The sequence below is a fragment of the Nannobrachium achirus genome, assembly GCF_963921795.1.
Source record: "Nannobrachium achirus genome assembly, chromosome: 15".
In the NCBI taxonomy this organism is placed as follows: Eukaryota; Metazoa; Chordata; class Actinopteri; order Myctophiformes; family Myctophidae; genus Nannobrachium; species Nannobrachium achirus.
This window is the reverse complement of record NC_137822.1, coordinates 59,207,282-59,229,532: the sequence shown is the minus strand read 5'-3', so window position 1 is coordinate 59,229,532 and position 22,251 is coordinate 59,207,282. Positions and strand designations below refer to the sequence as shown.

Genomic DNA, 22,251 nt, shown 5'->3' with positions numbered 1-22,251 from the left:
TAGAATAGTGCAGTGTTTCTCATGTATGTGTACCCCTAGGAGTACTTGAGAGAAAATGGAAACATTATTTTATTTGACTGTTATGTTTAATGATAAAACATTGACACGTGTATGGTGACGTGCTGCTCTGTAAAGCTTTAAACCAAATGAAGTACACATTTGGACTAGCACAACTGTTATTGAATAGAAAATGATAGGCTACTTTTATTCTCAATATATTGACATGAAACTGGACTTTTGCAGTCAGTATTTTCTCATCAGAATGTTGTTGATGATTAAAGGGGGACTTGGATTCTGAAGCCCATAAGGTTTGAGAACCACTGGTGTAGTGCACCGAGTGCCGTGCTGCGAGCTTGTAGATCTGCTATTTTTGAAAAATCTTGAAATGTTTCAAATCCTTCTAAGGTTTTTTTGAAAAACCTATGTGGTGCTCAAACTGTTTCATGTCAAGGACTCCCAAAATGATATGTATTTGGCCACGGACCCCCATCTCAAAATATTTAGTTCCAGGGACCCCCCCAGAAGCAAAACTTGAGTTACAAATGTTCGCGTAAAAAATACATATATTCAAAGATTTGCGCATATTTTTAAGACCTTTCAAAACTAGCAGATCTACAAGCTTGCAGTGCCGTACTGTGAGCTTATAGATCTGCTATTTTTCAATAGCTAAAGTATAAAATAATTAAGGCCCCTCCACCTTGGGCCCTAGTAACTCAGTCCCACTTTTCCCCCCCTTGTGACGCCCCTGCGTGCGTGCGTGCGTCTGTAGGCTACAGGGGTTTTGATCAGCTACTGGCCTTTTGTGCTTAATATGATGGCCGCTGTCTCACAGCATCAGTCACGCTCGTGGTGCAGAACGGATTGTGGGGAAATAACTAAATTGAAGAATTGATTTTAGGCTATTTGCGGCTCTCTGTCTCTGATCTCAAGTGATTTTCACACTATGGACCTGTTCCTTCCTGTATTGGAAATGTGACAACGGGTTTTTTTCACTGTCCTTTAATGACACTGCATCTGGGAAAGAAGAAAAAAAAACAGCTTTTGATTTAACTGCAGTACCTAAACTGGCTACATGGTGGCGCCCGAGTCACACGAATCTGCACAAGGTAGCCTAGACCCGCTGCTTGCTGTATGCAATGGATATTAGATAGACTCACAGCATATCCACACAAAAACACCAAGATATAGGTTCTGTTGTTAGGGTTATGGCATTGTAATTATTATGATAATTATTGTTGTCATGGTTATTATGTCGACTGCATTTATTTCATAGCTAAATATGTTAGACCAGGCTAATTATTAGGCTACAGTTGTGATTCTGCCGTTCCATGGCTGAAAGAGGCAGTAGGCTATATGGCATTCATTTCAGACAGATCCGATAGCTTTTGTCTTGAAATGACCATGCCATCTGCATGTTTCTACGCGCACGCACGCACCTCGTGCATGCGCATTGGTCTTATAATATCGGAGAGATGTCAGCATCGAATCCAAGTGTATTAGACTATATTATCCCCACGAAGCATTGAAACAGGTCCTCGACTGCGGGCACAGGACATGCCAGCGCGCGCGCACGCATACACGCACGCACGCACACACACACACACACAGCCTTGCTATCATTGCGCTTTTGGCTACGAGCCTTATATGGATCTATGCTTAGACCGTATGACGTAGGCCTACTCGCGTTCCCTGGCATTTAATAATAATAATAATAGCCTAATAATAATAGTAATAACAATAACAATAGCGTCTGCAAGGTAAAGAGCTTGTAGATCTATTATACCACTATATGGAAACCTTGTATGTCCAACACCTTTTTTTTGTTATTTTCAAGCACACATGTGCTTGTAGATCGGCTATTTTTACTACTTTTGTGCGACCCGGACCCTTTGCACGATGAAGCAGGGCTTTAATTAAAATAATAAAAAACAATCCTTGGACGGATCCTCCCCCTCCCTCCTACCTCTCTCTCTCTCAGCTCTCTCCTGCTCTCTCTCTCTCTCTCTCTCTCTCTCTCTCTCTCTCTCTCCTCCCCTCTCATCCATTCGTGCGTTGGGAGTCAGTCGCTTGGTCTCCATCACGTAAGCGCGTAAAAGGCAAGAGCGAGCGAGAGAGGGGAGAGAGAGAGAGAGAGAGAGAGAGAGAGAGAGAGAGAGAGAGAGAGAGAGAGAGAGAGAGAGGAGGGGAGAAGCGTGCACGACGACCAGCCTACTAGTATAGACAGGAGAGGAGAGGAGCAGAGCCACCAGTGTGCGTGCGTCGTGCGTGAGGGAGGAACGGAACAGATCACGGAACGGAGCAAGAGGAGAAAACACATCATAAACATCGTCCTGTCGAGAGAGAGAGAGACCATACCCCTGCAGTCTCGGGGCTTTATCGTCGTCTTCAAGCGGTTTTAATCGACCGTGCGTAATTGGGTTTATTTCCCCTGCTTTTTTGACCGACGGATCATCTTAAATCTATTGGGTCTCTCCGTCCATCCGACCTAGAGATATGTCCAAGAAAAGATCCATCCAAGAACCGGACTTATCGGCGAATACGACGACGACGATGGTGATGATGATGAGACAAGAAGAGATGAACGCGTCTCCGATGGGTTTCAAAAGCGGCAGAAACAACGGCCCGGTCGCCGCCGTCATCATCGACACCGTCGCCCCTTCTTGCTTCTTCATCTCGGCGGCGGGATGTGCAGAATGAAGACGGGATAAGGGAATATAAGGAGAGAGAGAAGGGGAAAAGGCAAGGGAGTACCCAAAAAAAGGAGAAAAAAATAAAAGAGGAAACCATAATAAGCGCGTAAAAAAAACGCGTCGATCGCCGATCGTCATGTCGGTGCCCCTGCTGAAGATCGGCGTGGTGCTCAGCACCATGGCCATGATCACCAACTGGATGTCCCAGACGCTGCCCTCGCTGGTCGGGCTCAACGCCACCAAGCTGGCGGCGGTGGCGCCCGGAGGCTACCCCGACCGGAGCACCGGAGTAAGTTATTGCAACAACCTGAGGTTGTTGCAATCACACAAAGGGGTGGTGGGGGGAAAGTGGGACTGAGTTTCTACTTTTTAGGGCCCAAGGAGGAGGTGGAGGGGGGGGGGGCTTGATTGTTTAGCTGTTGAAAAATAGCAGATCTACAAGCTCACGGTGCCGCGCTGCGAGCTTGTAGATCTGCTATTTTTGGAAAATCTTTGAATAATAATGTATTTTTAGGCGGATATTTGTAACTCGAATTTTGCTTCTGGTGGGAGTCCCTGGAACTAAATATTTTGACATATGGGGGTCCGTGGCCAAATACATGTGATTTTGGGGGTCCTTCACATGAAAAAGTCTGAGGACCACTGACAGAGAAACATAGGTTTAAAAAAATATATATATATATATTTTTTTCGTAAAATGTACAAATCTTAACGATTTTTCAAAAATAGCAGATCTACAAGCTCGCAGCACGGCTATTTTTCCAATAGTTAAAGTACCCAGGGCCCAGAATTTGGTGCGACACCCCTGCCTCCCCTCCCCTCCCCGGCTAATCTAATGTCGTTGGGTGTTGATATTAAAACATGAAAATACAGAATAGCTTCAACTTGACTATTGCACTGATTGTGGACTTTCTTTATTTTCTTATTAATTTTTTCTTCCCTTTTTAACTCAAGGTGATTGATTTATTTCAGTTAACGTATTTATTTATCTCTGATCTGCACTAAAGATAGATAGATAGATAGAGAGATAGATAGAGAGATAGATAGATAGATAGATAGATAGATATCACAGGTCCATTTGGTTCTATTTCCACACTCAGTAGGCCTACAGATCCGTAAGGGTCCATTTGTCTCCTAACTATCAATCATGTAGCCTATAGCTTATGCCCCGCCCCCCACAAGGACCCCTGGCCCTGGGGGTCCCCGGGCCCCGCGTTGAGAGCCGGTTGCCTTATAATGTCTCCTGATTGGTCTAATCTGCTTCGCTTACGGGACGATGGATGCGTACCGGGCAGCAGTGCTAATTGCAGGTCTCCCCCGGGTTTCATGTTACACCCCCATCTATTCTAGGAAGAATTCAGCATGCACACTCTAAAACACTGGTTCTCAACCTGTGGGTCGGGACCCCCAGAGGGGTCCCCAGGTGATTAACTTAATGTGCAACATTGTGTTTTCACTCAACAGTAAACAAACCAACATACAGTTTAAGTGTATAGAGGGTATCTGCACGTTTCTAAATTGACAACTTAAGGACTTTTTAATACCTCTAAAATGACAAATTAAACATTGGCCAAATTGTCAAATATTAGAGGCAGAAATTGTGAAAATAGCAGATCTACATGCTCACAACGCCTCACGTTGCGAGGCGTTGTGAGCATGTAGATCTGCTATTTTCACAATCGAACCGTGTTGTACAAAATATAATGCCTCAACTCTTAGTGCTCGTCAGGGTGGGGGGGGTCCCCCGTTAAAATATGATCATTTTTGGGGTCGCGGCCTGAAAAGGTTGAGAACCACTGGTCTACCGGAGTTATGGCCTTAGATTTTATTTTTTTAAGAATCGTACTAAATAAATGTAGACCTATGCTCCCACTTTTTCCTCTGCTGCTTTCGTCTGTTTTACTCATGAACTCGGCAGAGGAAAGTGTGCGGTAGGGAGGGAGGGAGTATACATCTTTCTTTTTTGTGTATGTATGAATGAATCTATTCTAACCTGATGCTGCTGATGGTGGGATACTGCTGATGCTGGTAGGGGCGTGAGAGAGAGAGAGAGAGAGAGAGAGAGAGAGCAAGTGCGTCACAAGGGGGTGGGGAAAGTGGGACTGAGTTACTAGGGCCCAAGGTGGAGGGGCCTTAATTATTTTATACTTTAGCTATTGAAAAATAGCAGATATACAAACAAGCTCACAGCGCGGCACCGAGTGCCACGTTGCGAGCTTGTATCTGCAATTTTTGAAAAGTCGTGAAAATGTGTGCAAATCTTTGAATATGTGTATTTTTTAATCGAACATTTCTAACTCAAATTTTGCTTCTGGGGGGTCCCCGGAACGAAATATTTTGAGATGGGGGTCCGTGGCCAAATACATATCATTTTGGGGGACCTTCACATGAAAAAGTTTGAGCACCACTGACATAGAAACATAGGTTTTCCAAAAAACCTTAGAAGGATTTGAAATATTCTAAGACTTGTACATGGCACTCGGTGCCGCGCTGTGAGATTCTATATCTGCTATTTTTCAATAGTTAAAGAATAGAATAATGCGTTCCCAGTTTAAACTGGGTTAAACCACCTCCCCCCTATGAAGAACATTCGTGGGGGGGCCCAGAATTTGGTGCGACACCCATGGAGTGAGAGTGCTGTAGGGGAAAAAAGGGCGCGCGCTGAAGAGGCGACGATGATAGGTTCTCGCTCTGTCATTGATAAAAGGAAAAAAAGAAAAACATCCAAGGTGAGAATTATAGGGAGTCACAGTGCCAGACTCTTTGTTTGCTGAACCCTTCTGTCTGTGAAGGAGAATCGAACAGGATGCTGTGTGATGGAGTCAAGCTTTTCAACGTTAAGCTCTTGCTTGGCCACTTAAAAACCCATATATCGTCGCTGTCGGGTGGAAACCTTGTATGTCCAAAACTGTTTGTTTTTTATATCATTTAGAAAAAAAAACTAAACTAGTGAAAACAGACGATCTACAAGCTCACAATGCCTCGCGGTGCGAGGCGTTGTGTGCTTGTAGATCGGCTGTTTTCACTACTGTTGTGCGACGGCCTTGTATGATGAAGCAGGGCTTTGCTTTGCGAAAAAACGTACAAATTGGAAACTTGGAGATACGAGTTTTCTGCTCGACAGTGACAATATTGTCGTTGTCGGGTGAAAACCTTGCATGTCCAAAACCGTTCGTATTTGCATTTATCATTTTTAAAATGATTTAAACTAGCGAAAACAGCCGATTTACAAGCCGATCTACAAGCACACACATCTAAAAGCAAACACATCTACAAGCACACAACGCCTCTCACCGCGAGGCGTTGTGTGCTTGCAGATATGCTGTTTTCACTACTTTTGTGCGAAGGCCTTGTGTGATGAAGCAGTGCTTTGCTTTGCGATTTTTTTTTTACAAATTTGAAATTTGAGAATACTTACGATGTTCAAGTGGTTTCAATTTGGGTCTTTGAGTGATAGGCTACCATGGATTTGAATGGCAGAACGGACTTGTTGACACTTATAGAGACGCAACTGTGGAAGATCATTATTGATTCATTGACGTATTGAGTACTTTATTAGACAGAAATATAAACTGCACGTGGTTAAGGCTAAAAGGATAACCTTTTTCCCATTGTGCTCCTATGTATTCAATTAATGATCAATTAATTCATCAAAGGAGAAAAAAAAGGAAAACATGTCGGCAGTACACTAAGCAGTTGCTAGCTTGCTGGAGAAAAAAAAAAAACTATAATATTTGTTCAATGGATCAGTACTCACTTCTTCAAAAGGTGACAAATGATACAACCAATATGTGCTCAAGGGATTATCTGTGTGTGTGTGTGTGTGTGTGTGCGCGCGTGTGCGTGCGTGCGTGTTCATATTCCTCCTTGTTTGGACATTGTGATCAGGCACGTGCACACATACTGTAGACATCAAAGGGGGCTTGAGCCCCTGCCCTTTTATCTGTCTGTAAAAAGTGTCCTCTCCAGACCATGAATGCAGTTTTTACTATGGTGAAAGAAACGCAAATGCCCCCCCTTTCTGTGCCATACCTGAAGGCAGCATTCAAGAGAATTGCCTTGTACAAACTCTCCTGAACTTGGTATGCAGCATCTTATGTTGAAACAATTTCCCCCTCTGTTACGCCACATCTCCAGTATTCACTTGTTTATGCTTAGTTCAGTGTGGTATCAAGCACCGGAAATAGCCGACCTCCAAGCTCACAACGCGTCGCGCTGCGACGCGTTGTGAGCTTCGAGGTGGGCTATTTTCAATATTTTCACTAAGGGCCCTTTTAGAAATGTCAGCCCCTGCCTCTCTAACATTAGGCTATTTAAGCTTAGTACTGCAACGGCAGATGACAACGGCAACCGGAAATGATCAGCGCTCGATAGATCAACCTGCCGCTGTAGCAGTCGTCTGTACTACGCCAGAAGGTCCCTTTCCACGTTGCGCCTACTACGCCTGCTGCGTTGATGTGTCGCCATGGGAACCAAAGCGGTCAGTGAAAGAGGTGGGACCCCGTCGCCGACGGATCTTTGCTTAACAATTTGGACCGCAACAGTGATTGCGTCAAAGCAGCCGTAATCCCGTCTCACTCACGTTGCCGTTGTAAAAACGGGTCCCTTAAATTCCCCAGTCTCTGCATGTCCCTGACAGTGATATGGAGATATTGGCTTCTGGCTTCTAAGTGCAGAGGAATGTCAGTGTGAGAAAGCCAGGTGCCCCAGAGGGCTCTTGTGTCCTGTGGCTCTGTCATCCTCAGGTAGACAACAAGTGCAGTTTCTTGGCAGCGTCTGTAATCACTCATTTTGGATTTTCTTTTTTTCTCTCTCTCTCTCTCTCTCTCTTTTTTTTTTTTTTTTTGCAGAGTCATTGCTTGTCGTTCACTCAATCAGCAAGTCTGTCAGTTCATTAATTATCCAGGCCGATGCAGCTGCCTGCATTTCTCCCCTCCAGACTTGCGGCATTAGTATTCGGCATCTGCGTCACTTGTGGTGGATATCTTGATTGTTCAGAGTCGTCTATTTGCATTTTCACTTCCTTCGATGTAAGAAAGAAAGCCTAAATATAACTCATCGTCAGTAGATGGGGGGGGGTTAACCTCGGAAAACCCCTGGGGCACCCCAGTCAAGTCAGTTTTTAATGACAAAAACAGCATTTTAAATGGTGGACTTTTGGCCTGTAACTCTCAAAACAGGGACGGCCGGTTGAAAGTGTTGAATGAACAGCATGTGAGTAGCGGTGGTCGTAGTAATGGTAGTAAACCCGGCCTCATTGGCTCCCTCTCCTCTTTGGCTGGTGTCCACTGATTGGGTGGCGTCAAGCGGGGTGGAGCCTGGTGCTCTGCATGCCGTGTCCAGATGGCAAGGTGTGTAGTCGTGCGTTAGCATTTAGCGCGCGCATTACGTAACAAGTGGTGCTTCGTGTGTGCGTGCGTGTGCAGGGGTGTCGCACCAAATTCTGGGCCCCGGGTCCAAGGATTCACTTGCGGGCCCCCCATGAATGTTCTTCATAGGGGGAGTGGGTTTAACCCGTTTAGACTGGGAACGCATTATTTTGTGCTTTAACTGTTGAAAAATAGCAGATATACAAGCTCACAGCGCGGCACCGAGTGCCTCGCTGCGAGCTTGTAGATCTGCTATTTTTTTTTAAATCGTGAAATTGTTTGCAATCTTTGAATATTTCAAATCCTTCTAAGGTTTTTTGAAAAACCTGTTTCCCATCTCAAAATGTTTAGTTCCAGGGAGTTACAAATATTCGCTTAAAAAATACATCTATTCAAAGATGCACAACTTTTCAAAAATAGCAGATCTGCTATTTTTCAATAGCTAAATTATCAAATAATTAAGGCCCCTCCACCTTGGGCCCTAGTAACTCAGTCCCACTAACCCCCCCCCACCCCCCCCCCCCTCCCTGGGGACGCCCCTGTGCGTGTGTGCGTGTGCATGGCGTCACAGATAGAACTGACATACTGAGGGCTTCAAGTGGTTTCTTATAACTCAGTCAGTGGAGCATTTTCACGTCATGGAAGATGTTTATTGTTAGATCGTTTTGTATCTGTCTATGCTGACACTGTAGGTGAGGGGATAACAGAAATCTATGATCTTATGACTTCTAGCCAGGAAAATAATAGTGAAATTAAACTGTTCCTCATTTTGCCCCCTGGAACCCTCATTGAGAACCAAGCTGCCTTATATTAGCTCAAAGCTTTTCAAACTATTATGACCCAGACCCCTCAAACTGAAGTCAGTAGCGCAGAATGATCAGAAATGGGGGCCCATGGTCTAATTAACCCCCCCCCCCCCCCCCCCCCCCCCCTCCCAATTCACCCTTTGTCAGCCTTCTGATTGGTCCCTGACTGACCAACTAGCAGGCTCTTTCTGCCTTGTCCCGCCCTGGTTCCCCTTTTTATGCCCTTTTTAAAAACATTTAAAAATCACACCCGTGTGAACTGAGCGGTGGTCTGTGTGTGTGTGTGTGTGTGTGTGTGTGTGTGTGTGTGTGTGTGTGTGTGTGTGTGTGTGTGTGTCTGGCCTGAACAACAGCGCCCCTCCCTTAACATGTGTGGTCAGAAAAGGTACTGCAGGCTCTGCAGGCTACATACAGACACGCACACACACACGCACGCATACACACACGGCCACGTATAGGAGACGGTGTAACCACCGCTCAAAAACATGCCCAGACACTATCACCTGAGAGGCTCCTTTTTACTGAAACCAAGTTTAAAATGAGAGTTGAATACACAGAATAACAATAAGATGCAACTGAATTTCAATGGTAGTGGATGGAGAGAGAGGGCCTTTGTCCCACCAAGACACAGCAGCCAATGGGTGCGAAGAGGGCAACGAGCAGGACTTGACAAAGGGTGAATTCTAATCATTCTGTGATATAGGGTCCCTGATATGAAATATGTTTATATGGATGAGGCATTATGGTTTAAAGTTCATTTTCATAATGTGAGGAATATGAGGCATAGTTTGGTGAATTGAATATGGAGACAATGAAACAAGCACACAGGACTTTTTGAACTGTCCTTTTAGCATTATTGAATAACTGATAATTGCAATCAACCAATCAATAGTTTGGACCATGATCAATGCTGAATTCGGTGCCCATAGTGGCAATTTAACCACTTAAACCCTAAAACAGTATAGTCCATGGGCCATACCAGACATCGGTATCCGAAAGGTGGCAAAGGTTACCATGCATTTTTGAAAAGCTCTATAACTGTAGATTATATTTTGGTAAAGCTGATTATTTTATTGTTATTTTTCTTCTGTATATTAAGTTAATGGGACAACAATTTAGCTGTGTCTCAAAAAGGGTTATCATACCAAAATATAATCTACAGATATAGGCGAGAGTATTTTTTGCAGGTCGTTCAGTACGAGTGTATCAAAGGGTGTGTTCGTAAATGCGCACCGGGTGTGGTTAGGGTTAGGGTTAGGTTTAGGCATAGTTTTACTGAGGTTAGGGTTAGGATTAGGGTTAGGTTTAGGCACTCACTACACTGTATCCAGTGCGCATTTCTGAACGCACCCTTTGATACACTCGGACTGAACGACCTGCATAAAACACTCTCCCACAGATATAGAGCTTTTCAAAAATGCATGGTAACCTTTCCCACCTTTCGGATACCGACATCTCGCATGGCCCATGGACTAGTATATTGTCGTTGTCGGGTGGAAACCTCGTATCTCCAAGTTTCAAATGTGTACGTTCTTTCGCAAAGTAAAGCCCTTCTTCATCATACAAGGCCGTCGCACAAAAGTAGTGAAAACAGCAGATCTACAAGCACACAACGCCTCGTGGTGCGAGGCGTTTGTGTGCTTGTAGATTGGCTGTTTTTGATAGTTTAAATCATTTTAAAAATGATAAATTCAAATACAAGTGGTTTTGGACATACAAGGTTTTCACCCGACAACGACGATATGCTTTGTTGACCGGGCTCCCCTTTGGTCCTAAACGTGGTCCTCTCATCCATTTCCCTCTACACCAAACAGCAGTGAAAATAGACGATCTACAAGCTCAGAACACGTCACGATTCAATGCCGTTTTCGTGGATGTTCGCCCCCCTAATAGAGTGCTTAACAAAAATATAAAATAAAATAACGGTTTCCAGTAGTGCCGTTATTTTGTGTTTTTCTAATCCCATCCTGATTTTTCTTTTCCTCTTAAAGGACAACTTTTTTTTTTTTTTTACAAGGGTTCATATTTTAGACATTAGAGAATTGTAGTCATTAGAGAAAAGATTGTTGAAATGTTTTCATGTACTGCTTTCTATCGTTTTAGAGATTTTGGTATTTTGATTTCAGTGGGTGGGGGCATGCGTACAAGTGGCTAAATACCGGTTTGTCTTTTTAGACACAATAATCCGGCAATTTCTTTGTTACTATTTACACCAGCCCCCATAAGTCACATCTGAACATGAAAGATTGCGGTTTATCTTGGGAATGGGCTTATTATGTCTAAAAATAAATATTTAGCCACTTGCATGCATGCCCCCAACCTGGGGGCATGCATTACTCGTGGAGCGATTGTGTTTGTGTCTCCACGCGAGAGATCGCGGTGCGATCCCCGCTTGATCCAGGCGGGATCGTCCCGGTCAACCGCCGTCCCTCTGCAAGGCGCTTTACTGATCCTTCTCACCTCTTCAGATCTCCAGCTGAGCATTATATCAAACTATGGGTGGGCGAAAAATACAATATCACAATATTTTTCCAAGCTGTATCACGATACACAATCTTATCATGATTATTTTTCATGGTTATTTTTCAAGTTACTTAACAGTACAACCACCTGCAAGGTAACAAAAACTAAAGGAAAAGGAGTAACAGTAACAGACCATTTAGACCAGTGGTCCTCAAAGTGTGGTCCAGGGACTCTCTGGGTTCCTTTCGGGAGGTCTAAATGTGACCCTTACAAGAATGTAACTCGGACAGTATACGAATGAAACCAAATGGTTTCATTTGTATACTGTCAGAGTTAAGGGGAGACCTTGACATTTTAAAGTTTGAGAACCACTGATTTAGACCAAAATGCAGGTTTAAATGGATTCTGCAATGACACTGTATTAACAATTCAACAGGATCTTTTTATAAGGCTCCCTCATTGTATCACAATATATACGATATCTCTGAAAAGGCACATCGCCTCAACGATATTTATCACCATATCGCCAACCCCTATATAGGGATGGGACGATACGCGATATTATCGTTTATCATGATAAAAAACACTCACGATAATCATATCGTGGAGATTTAATTCATCGTGATATCGTCCTCTGTCATGCACTGGGATCAATTCACCTTTTATTTGCAGAGCTGCATATCCAGTACCACTTAACCCCTCTATAATTGGTAAAAGGTACTTATAATATACGAACTTGATACAGTCTTTTTTTCACTCAAATGTCTTTGTGACGCATTGTGAGCTTGTAGATCGGCTATTTTTTGGCGAATGTTCACCCCAGCATAATGGATTTTGATTATCGCGATAAAATCGTAAATCGCGATTCCTGTTGTCCCAATAATTTGTGATATGAAATGTTTATATCGTCCCATCCCTACCCCTATATCAAACACTTTCTTATTTCTCTCTCTCTGTGTGTGTGTGTGTGTGTGTGTGTGTGTGTGTGTGTGTGTGCGTGCGTGTGTGCGTTTGTCTGCAGGTGTTGCCAGCGAACCCAGAGGAGTCGTGGCAGGTGTACAGTTCGGCCCAGGACAGTGAGGGGAGGTGTGTGTGCACCGTGGTGGCCCCACAGCAGTCCATGTGCTCACGGGACGCCCGTACCAAGCAACTGAGACAACTGCTAGAGAAGGCAATGACCCACACTTTAACGCTTAATGCTGCTTAATGCCGTCACTGTCGGGCTGAAACCTTGTACGCAGGGCTGTCATTTAAAGGACCAGGTCACCTCTGGGACAACCAGATCTTATTTTATTGTTGTTTGGGACACGATCAACACAATCCTGAGTTATTTTTTTAGTTCAACCTGTGTTTTTAGATATTTTAGTATTTCAGCATGCTACAACTGGTCATATGATGCATTTTGCATCATATGATGCATTAGATGATGCAATATCATGCTACAAAGCGTCGTATGACACAAAATATTTTGGATAATTTTTAACATGTGTTTTGGATGACCCTAAGGATCATAAAAAACTATTGCAATTGCAATTTATTTTGGGTGAAACGTCAGATTGACTAGACTAATTTGGGACAATCCGGGCGTAGATTTTTCAAAAATAGCAGATCTACAAGCTCGGAGTGAGCTTGTATGTCCAAAAGCGCTGTGTTCCAATGGAATCCTATGTAGTTATTCTTTTTAGCCTGGGTTTTTGATAACTGGTTACTGCAACTAGCCCAACCAGTTGGTTAAATATATATGGAACACAGACCTAACCTCTTTCACTTAAAAGTATATTAAAAATGGCAAAAAGAAACTAGAAAAATATTGTTCCTTCGAAACAATTGTGGGCTCGCTTCAAGCCAGAAAACAATGGCTATAAAAGTACAAAATGTCAAGATCGCAGGCAGTGCTCTCTTTGACGTTACTGACGGTCCAAAGTTCACGTAAAAAAAGTTTTGTGCACGTGGAGTGAAAATTCCAGAATAAAAGCGGGTTTACGCGTTTTACAAACTGCTCAATATGGCGGAAAATCGGGGGGCGGAGCTTACTTAACAACGACACAGATGTCTTCCGCTCGAGTCAAAGCACGCGTGTAACAAGTTGCATGTCTTCAAACGAAACGAGTCATGACTTATGCCCGTTTGAAGTTTGAATTTTCAAACGCTTCGTATAGCGCCCCCCTTTGGCCGATTGGAATAAAATTGGTTTCAGTGATACTTTGACTAACCCTCCACATCTTTGCCAAATGCCATGAACGTGTAACTTTGCATGTATGATTTAGAGGCCGAAGAATAATTTGCATAAAACCGCAACATTGATTGAATTATTAATAAAATATATTTCACTTTAAAAGAAATCCGCCGAGACTAGTTTGACCGTATTGGTCCAAAGTTCATGTGAAAAAAGTTTCATGCGCGTATCGCAAAGATCCCAGGAGGAGATAGATTTTTACTGTTTTTCATATAATTCCAAATTCTGAGGGATCTAAAGATCAGAGGTCAAAAGTCAGAGCGTAAAAATTGTTCGGCATGAGGAGACGCATACGTGTATACAGGTTTCATGGCTGTACGTATAACAGAGCATGAGCTATACCTGTTCAAAGTTCGCACTTTCGAAGGCTTCCTACAGCGCCACCATTTGGCCGATTGCTGTAAAAAGTAATAGCACACGTCGCCACAGTAAGCTGAACACATTGATGTTTTTATTTTCATTTTCTCACTAAGTATGTAGGAGTAGAAAGGAACCGAAGTTTTGAGGAGAACTTGATATGACGGTTAGATATTGTCACTAGAAAAATATTGTTCCTTCGAAACAATTGTGGGCTCGCTTCAAGCCAGAAAACAATGGCTATAAAAGCACAAAATGTCAAGATCGCAGGCAGTGCTCTCTTTGACGTTACTGACGTCAAAGATTGGTCCATTTTGTTCCAAAAATGTGTTGTGCAAAAGTTGACCCGCTGGTGGCGCTATAACAGGCCAATGTGAGAAGGTTGGTATCTGTTCCTTGACCTATTGGGAATGTGCTTGCAAGATTTCACGCACATCCCAGGCTGTGTTCATGATTTGAGGTGTTTTTGGCTTTGGACACTTTATCGCTGCTTGCAGCTATATTTATTATTATTATTTTATAATTTTTTTGTGTGCACTTCATAGGCATGTTAGATAAAGGTCCTTAGATTGCGTGTAGAATGTGTCATGCAAATTGCAAAAAAAATCCTAGAATAAAAACGGGTTTAAGCGTTTTACAAACTGCTCAAAATTATATAGCGCCCCCCTTTGGCCATTTGGGGTAAGATTGGTTTCAGTGATATTTGAACTAACCCTCTACACTATTTTGTCATGAAAATGTGACTTTGCTTGTATGTTTTAGAGGCAGAAGAATAATTTGCATAAAAATGCAATATTGTTTGAATTATTTTAAAAAGCATGTTTCAATGTTAAAGAAATCCAATCTGACAGATCTTTAGATATCGGTCCAAAGTTCACGTAAAAAAAGTTTTGTGCACGTGACGCGAAAATTCCAGAATAAAAGCGGGTTTACGCGTTTTACAAACTGCTCAAAGTGGCGGAAAATCGAAGGGCGGAGCTTACTTAACAACGACACAGATGTCTTCCGCTTGAGTCAAAGCACGCGTGTAACAAGTTGCATGTCTTCAAACGAAACGAGTCATGACTTATGCCCGTTTGAAGTTTGAATTTTCAAACGCTTCGTATAGCGCCCCCCTTTGGCCGATTGGAATAAAATTGGTTTCAGTGATACTTTGACTAACCCTCCACATCTTTGCCAAATGCCATGAACGTGTAACTTTGCATGTATGATTTAGAGGCAGAAGAATAATTTGCATAAAACCGCAATATTGATAGAATTATTAAAAAATTATATTTCACTTTAAAAGAAATCCGCCGAGATTAGTTTGACCGTATTGGTCCAAAGTTCATGTGAAAAAAGTTTTGTGCACTTGACGCGAAAATCCCAGGAGGAGATAGATTTTTACTGTTTTTCATATAATTCCGAATTGTGGGAGACCTAAAGGTCAGAGGTCAAAAGTTAGAGGGTAAAAGTTGTTCGGCATGAGGAGACGCATAAGTGTATACAGGTTTCATGGCTGTATGTATAACACAGCATGAGCTATACCTGTTCAAAGATCGCACTTTCGAAGGCTTCCTACAGCGCCACCATTTGGCCGATTGCTATAAAAAATAATAGCACACTTCGCCACTGTAAACTGAACACATTGATGTTTTTATTTTCATTTTCTCACTAAGTATGTAGGAGTAGAAAGGAACCGAAGTTTTGAGGAGAACTTGATATGACTAGTATAGTATAGTATAGAAACTAGAAAAATATTGTTCCTTCGAAACAATTGTGGGCTCGCTTCAAGCCAGAAAACAATGGCTATAAAAGCACAAAATGTAAAGATCGCAGGCAGTGCTCTCTTTGACGTTACTGACGTCAAAGATTGGTCCATTTTGTTCCAAAAATGTGTTGTGCAAAAGTTGACCCGCTGGTGGCGCTATAACAGGCCAATGTGAGAAGGTTGGTATCTGTTCCTTGACCTATTGGGAATGTGCTTGCAAGATTTCACGCACATCCCAGGCTGTGTTCATGATTTGAGGTGTTTTTGGCTTTGGACACTTTATCGCTGCTTGCAGCTATATTTATTATTATTATTTTATATTTTTTTTGTGTGCACTTCATAGGCATGTTAGATAAAGGTCCTTAGATTGCGTGTAGAATGTTTCATGCAAATTGCAAAAAAAATCCTAGAATAAAAACGGGTTTAAGCGTTTTACAAACTGCTCAAAATTATATAGCGCCCCCCTTTGGCCATTTGGGGTAAGATTGGTTTCAGTGATATTTGAACTAACCCTCTACACTATTTTGTCATGAAAATGTGACTTTGCTTGTATGTTTTAGAGGCAGAAGAATAATTTGCATAAAAATGCAATATTGTTTGAATTATTTAAAAAAGCATGTTTCAATGTTAAAGAAATCCGATCTGACAGATCTTTAGATATCGGTCCAAAGTTCACGTAAAAAAAGTTTTGTGCACGTGACGCGAAAATTCCAGAATAAAAGCGGGTTTACGCGTTTTACAAACTGCTCAAAGTGGCGGAAAATCGAAGGGCGGAGCTTACTTAACAACGACACAGATGTCTTCCGCTTGAGTCAAAGCACGCGTGTAACAAGTTGCATGTCTTCAAACGAAACGAGTCATGACTTATGCCCGTTTGAAGTTTGAATTTTCAGACGCTTCGTATAGCGCCCCCCTTTGGCCGATTGGAATAAAATTGGTTTCAGTGATACTTTGACTAACCCTCCACATCTTTGCCAAATGCCATGAACGTGTAACTTTGCATGTATGATTTAGAGGCAGAAGAATAATTTGCATAAAACCGCAATATTGATAGAATTATTAAAAAATTATATTTCACTTTAAAAGAAATCCGCCGAGATTAGTTTGACCGTATTGGTCCAAAGTTCATGTGAAAAAAGTTTTGTGCGCGTATCGAAAAAAACCCAGGAGGAGATAGATTTTTACTGTTTTTCATATAATTCCGAATTGTGGGAGACCTAAAGGTCAGAGGTCAAAAGTTAGAGGGTAAAAGTTGTTCGGCATGAGGAGACGCATAAGTGTATACAGGTTTCATGGCTGTAACTCAAACACAGCATGAGCTATACCTGTTCAAAGTTCGCACTTTCGAAGGCTTCCTACAGCGCCACCATTTGGCCGATTGCTATAGAAAATAATAGCACACTTCGCCACTGTAAACTGAACACATTGATGTTTTTATTTTCATTTTCTCACTAAGTATGTAGGAGTAGAAAGGAACCGAAGTTCCCGTCTACTGATTGCCTGCCTGATAGATAAATAAATAATGACAATATCTAAAGTGTGCTCGCCTTATAGGCGAGCCCACAATGAGCAGATACACTGCACACGCTCAAAACATGTCACAACGGGTGCTTGCAGGTTGTCTATTCTCACCACCTATGCATGACACTCTGTTACGAAGAAGTAGGGCTTTAATTTACTGAAGAAGAAGAGAAAAAAAAAAAAAAAAACATAAAACGTTGAAATATGGAGGCACAAGGTTTCTGCCCGACAGCAATGACGTCCACGCACACACACGCACGCGCACACACACACACACGCGCGCACACACACACACACACACACACACACACACACACACACACACACACACACACACACACACACACACACACACACACACACACACACACACACACACACACACAGTGTCCATGTTTGTAGCCTCTGAATCTCGGTGCCCCATAAGAGAAGAATAGGAGTCAAGTTCTAATGAGCACCCTGGGAACGTTGCATCATGGGAAGCCTCTCTGCCTGCCTTGCCCGTGTTTTCTCTCATACAGCGCCAGGCCAACGCACACCATGATGCAACCAGGCCCAATACACAAGGGCTGTTAGACTGACTGAGTACGCTGCTATTTAAAACCATGCAGTGGAAAGTAGCCAAGTACATTTACTTAAAGGAGCAGTTCACCCCCAAAATGACTATTGATTACTGATGCCATGGAGACTTATTCAATAAGTTCAATAATATATTTTGTTTTTTGTCGCATTCCTAAGACAGTAATTTGATCACAATAAATGTACCCCCATCCGGATGGGGACCCAAATGCATTTGGGAATCATTCCGGAATCAATGGGGGTACATTTACAATAATATATTTTCTTTACTTAGGAGTGCGACAAATACAAACAAAATATTATTGAACTCAAGTCTCCATGGCAAGAGTAATCGACGAAAAAAATGACATTTTGGGGGTAAACTACTCATCAATAGAAAAAATGACATTTTGGGGGTGAACTACTCACCAATAGAAAAAAAATAATTTTTACAACAAGGGTTCATATTTTAGATTGTAATTAGAGAAAAGAAAAAGTGAATGTTAAAATGTTTTCATTTCGTTCTATTGTTTTATTAAATGTGGGGCATGCGTACGCATGGGGGCATGCGTACAAGTGTCTTTTTAGACACAATAAGCCAGCAGTTTCTTTATTGCTATTTACAGTAACACTTCTAGCCCCCATAAGTCACATCCAACCATGAAAAGTTGTATCTTGGGAATGGGCTTATTCTGTGTAAAATTACATATTTAGCCACTTACACGCATGTCCCCAACCACTGAAATAAGAATCTCTAAAACAATAGAAAGAAGTAAATGAAATAATTTTAACACTAATATTTTATATGCTTTAATTACAATCTAAAATATGAACCCTTGTTGTAAAAAACTAAAGTTGTCCTTTAACACATTCCCCGCCATTTAACAATACCTTCGTACTCTATGGTGCCTCTGGTCTCCATAGACTTCCATGTAATTCATAGTGCACGGATCATGCACACCCATGCCTAGATAATGCACCATGTGTGTCCACATTGCTCACAGCTTTCAAACAAAAAAATCCGAATGGAAATCCGTTCAGGCATTCATGAGATACAAGCCATTATGTTTTCCTAAAATGTAAACAAAGATGGCTGCCATGTTTGATAGATGGGGTTGCTATGGGGGTTAAACATGCAATTTCGCGATTTCTATCATGCCTACTACATTTTTTGGGGTCCAAAAAAAAATTTGAAAAAAAAAAAATTTTTGATTTTTTTTTTTTTTTTTCAAAATGGCGGAAATTCTCGGGACTATCGGGTCTGGCAGGGAAAGACATTGAAAAAATCTCGGGACTATCGGGCCTGGCATGCAATGAGTTAAGTACAATTTTGAGGTAGGCCTATTCATACTATTTCCAATTTCCAATACTTTTACTTCTACTCCACTAGCCTACATCTCAGAGGCAAATATTGTACTTTATTACACTACAATTATTTGAAAACTTTGTTTACTAGTTACTTTGTAGATTTCAATTATTATTTACAAAACATAGCCACTTCGGCTGTATTTAAACTTTGTCTATTTATACATTTTTTATGCATTTTGAACTTTCGCGTTGGTTAATTTTAAGTAGTTGGGTACTTTTTGGGTCCTTCTTTTTGGTGGGGTCATGGCCTGAAAGGGTTGGAACTTGGGAACCACTGGCCCTAATTAAATCCAGATTTATTTAGATTTTTTATTAAGGGTTAATCTCCAAACAGGCTAGAGTGGATGAGTTGGCTTGTCGCCCTTTGGATCACAAGAGCAGCCAGGAAACACAACGCTGATCAACTGATCTCTCCTGAGCAAAAAAACAAAAAACAAAAAAAGGGGACTCGCCAAGTGTGTACGGCAAAATATCTGGCTTCACAGTAGAGCTTCTGTCTTCTTCTTAACAGTCTTAACAGCATGCATGCTTACAAGGGCTCTTTTTCTTTTAGGGCTCTTGACCAGTTGGCTCTGTGTCAGGAGACTGAGTTTTCTGTTTCGGATGAGTAAGTCTCTCACAAGGCTGCGCCTCGCAGCCAACGCTTCGTACACTAGGCTGTGTAAACACTGCCAGTGGAAGCCCCAGCCAAAAAAACAAATGTTGCAAGTCTGTTGCCATGTGGCCTTTTGTTCTCACATTTGATGCTCAGTTGAGTTTCATTTAATTATAAGCCCCGTTCCGGTGCTGAGTCCAGTGTGTGGGTTCCTCCCCGTATAGGAGCAGAACATGGCCCTCAAGCTTATAGACTGGCTATTTTCAAATGGCCAACATGTATAGCTGTTAATGTATGTTTTGCAATAGTAATCTTTGGCTATTTATTATACATTTTGAACTTTCACATTGGGTAATTTTAAGTACTTGGATACTTTTGGTGGGGTTATTATGGCCTGAAGGCTTGGGAACCACTGCCCCTAAATGAATCCAGATTTATTTTTATATTTTTATCAAGGGTTAATCTCAGGCTAGAGTGGATGAGCTGGCTTGTCGCCCTTGGATCACAAGAGCAGTCAGGAAACACAACGCTGATCAACTGATCTCTCCTGAGCAAAAAAAACTAAATAAAAAAGGGGACTCGCCAAGTGTGTACGGCAAAATATCTGGCTTCACAGTAGAGCTTCTGTCTTCTTCTTAACACTTATGTTGCTATGATTTTTTCTCTTCAATGTCCCACGTTGCCATGGTTACCATAGACTTCCATGTAATTGCGCAATTGTGTAAAAAGTGCACGCCCATGCCTAGCTGATGCACCACGTGTGTGCACACTGTTCACAGCTTTCAAACAAAAGAATCCGCTTGGAAATCCGTTCAGGCATTCATGATTTATGGGCCATTATGTTTTCTTCAGATGTAAACAAACATGGCTGCCATGTTTGAAAGAATGGGTTGGTATGGGGGTTTAAACATGCAATTTCGCGATCGCGATCATGCTAATACATTTCTGGAGGTCCAAAAAAACATTTTTGAAAAAAATTTTTTTTTTTTTTCAAAAACGGCCCAAACTCGGGAAACTCGGGGTTGGCACAGCGTTTGGTACCAATACAAACTCGGGAAACTCGGGGTTGGCACCAGATGTGTTAACAACGTGTCCGCTCCTCCTCCCTGCAGGTGCAGAACATGACCCAGTCCATCCAGGTGCTGGACCAGCGGACCCAGAGGGACCTGCAGTACGTGGAGAAGATGGAGGTCCAGCTCCGCGGCCTGGAGACCAAGTTCAGGCAGGTGGAGGAGAACCACAAGGCAACATGGCCAAGCAATACAAGGTATATATGAGAGGAGCCGTATCATCCACCCGACCTCCATTCTAACCATGCTGTAACGGTATATAGCTTAGGGCTGGGCTGTATACAGACAAAACAAACTATGGTAATAGCAGGGTTCCCACGGTCATGAAATTCCTGGAAATATTTTGAAATTAGAAAAATATTTTTCCAGTACTGGAAAAGTTTTGGAATTGATCAAGGGTCCTGGGAAGGTCCTGGAAGAAATAGCTATGCATTGTCTTTGGTTATTGATTTTGTTAATACCTCTGAAATGACAAATTCAACATTGGCCAAATTGTCAAATATTAGAGGCAGAAATTGTGAAAATAGCAGATCTACAATCACATCACAACGCCTCGCATGTAGATCGGCTATTTTCACAATAAAACAGTGTTATACAAAATTCCTACTCTTAGTGCTCGTCAGGGTGCCGGGTCCCCAGTTAAAACATGATTTCAGGGGTCACAGCCTGAAAAGGTTGAGAACCACTGCCATACACTACCTGTCTTTGGGCATTGCGCATAGGAGTAAGTGACTCGTTATTGAGCTGAATTATTGTTATATAGTCCTGGAAATCGGGTTAAATATTCTGGAAAATGGACCCTTACAGGTCCATTTGGTTCCATTTGTACACTCTCAGAGTTAAAACACCTTTTTTAAGGGGTCATTTAGAACCCCAAGGAACCATGAAAGTCCCTGTACCACACTTTGAGACCCACTGGTGTGGCAGAGTGGTTCCAGTGAGCCATCATGCACAACAGCAGCACCCTGACTCTGTTTTACCAGAATGGAACAGAGCCTTCGTTAGTATAATTTAAAATTTCAAAAACTGCGAAAGTATAGCACCTCGACTTATAACGCATCGCCTTGAAGGATGCTTGGCACTTGTTTCAAGTAATAAAATCAGGAAAATGCTACACTATTACGATGTCCAAAGTCCCAGACAATGTCTCATATCACAATATCAATATATTGCCCTGCCCTGCTATATCTGTATCATAGCCTTTGCACAGCCCTGCCGTGCGTGTGTGTGTGTGTGTGTGTGTGTGTGTGTGTGTGTGTGTGTGTGTGTGTGTGTGCTACTGATGTCGTTGCCTGCAGCGCTTAACCAAACACAGGTGCCAATTAAGTAACCTGTAGTTAATTCAGGGCAGGAGACCCTAACCCTAACCCTAATGTTATCCTTTTATCCTAAATGTGCTGTTTACATTTACGACTAATAAGGTATTAAATCAATCAATAAATAGCTGCACACATCAACGGCAACTTCA

At 42.2% G+C, this 22,251-nt stretch overlaps 1 protein-coding gene across 1 annotated transcript in view; it reads left to right on the top strand.

The window, feature by feature from the left end:
- Positions 1–2,826: 2,826 nt before the first annotated feature.
- olfm1b (olfactomedin 1b) overlaps positions 2,827–22,251 on the top strand; it is a gene marked incomplete at both ends in the record, with an annotated part of 49,671 nt that continues 30,246 nt past the window's right edge. Inside the window, 4 exon segments of the mRNA XM_080743865.1 lie at positions 2,827–2,979; positions 12,350–12,499; positions 20,826–20,955; positions 20,958–20,980. Of these exon segments, the coding sequence (XP_080599991.1) occupies positions 2,827–2,979; positions 12,350–12,499; positions 20,826–20,955; positions 20,958–20,980 (456 nt within the window).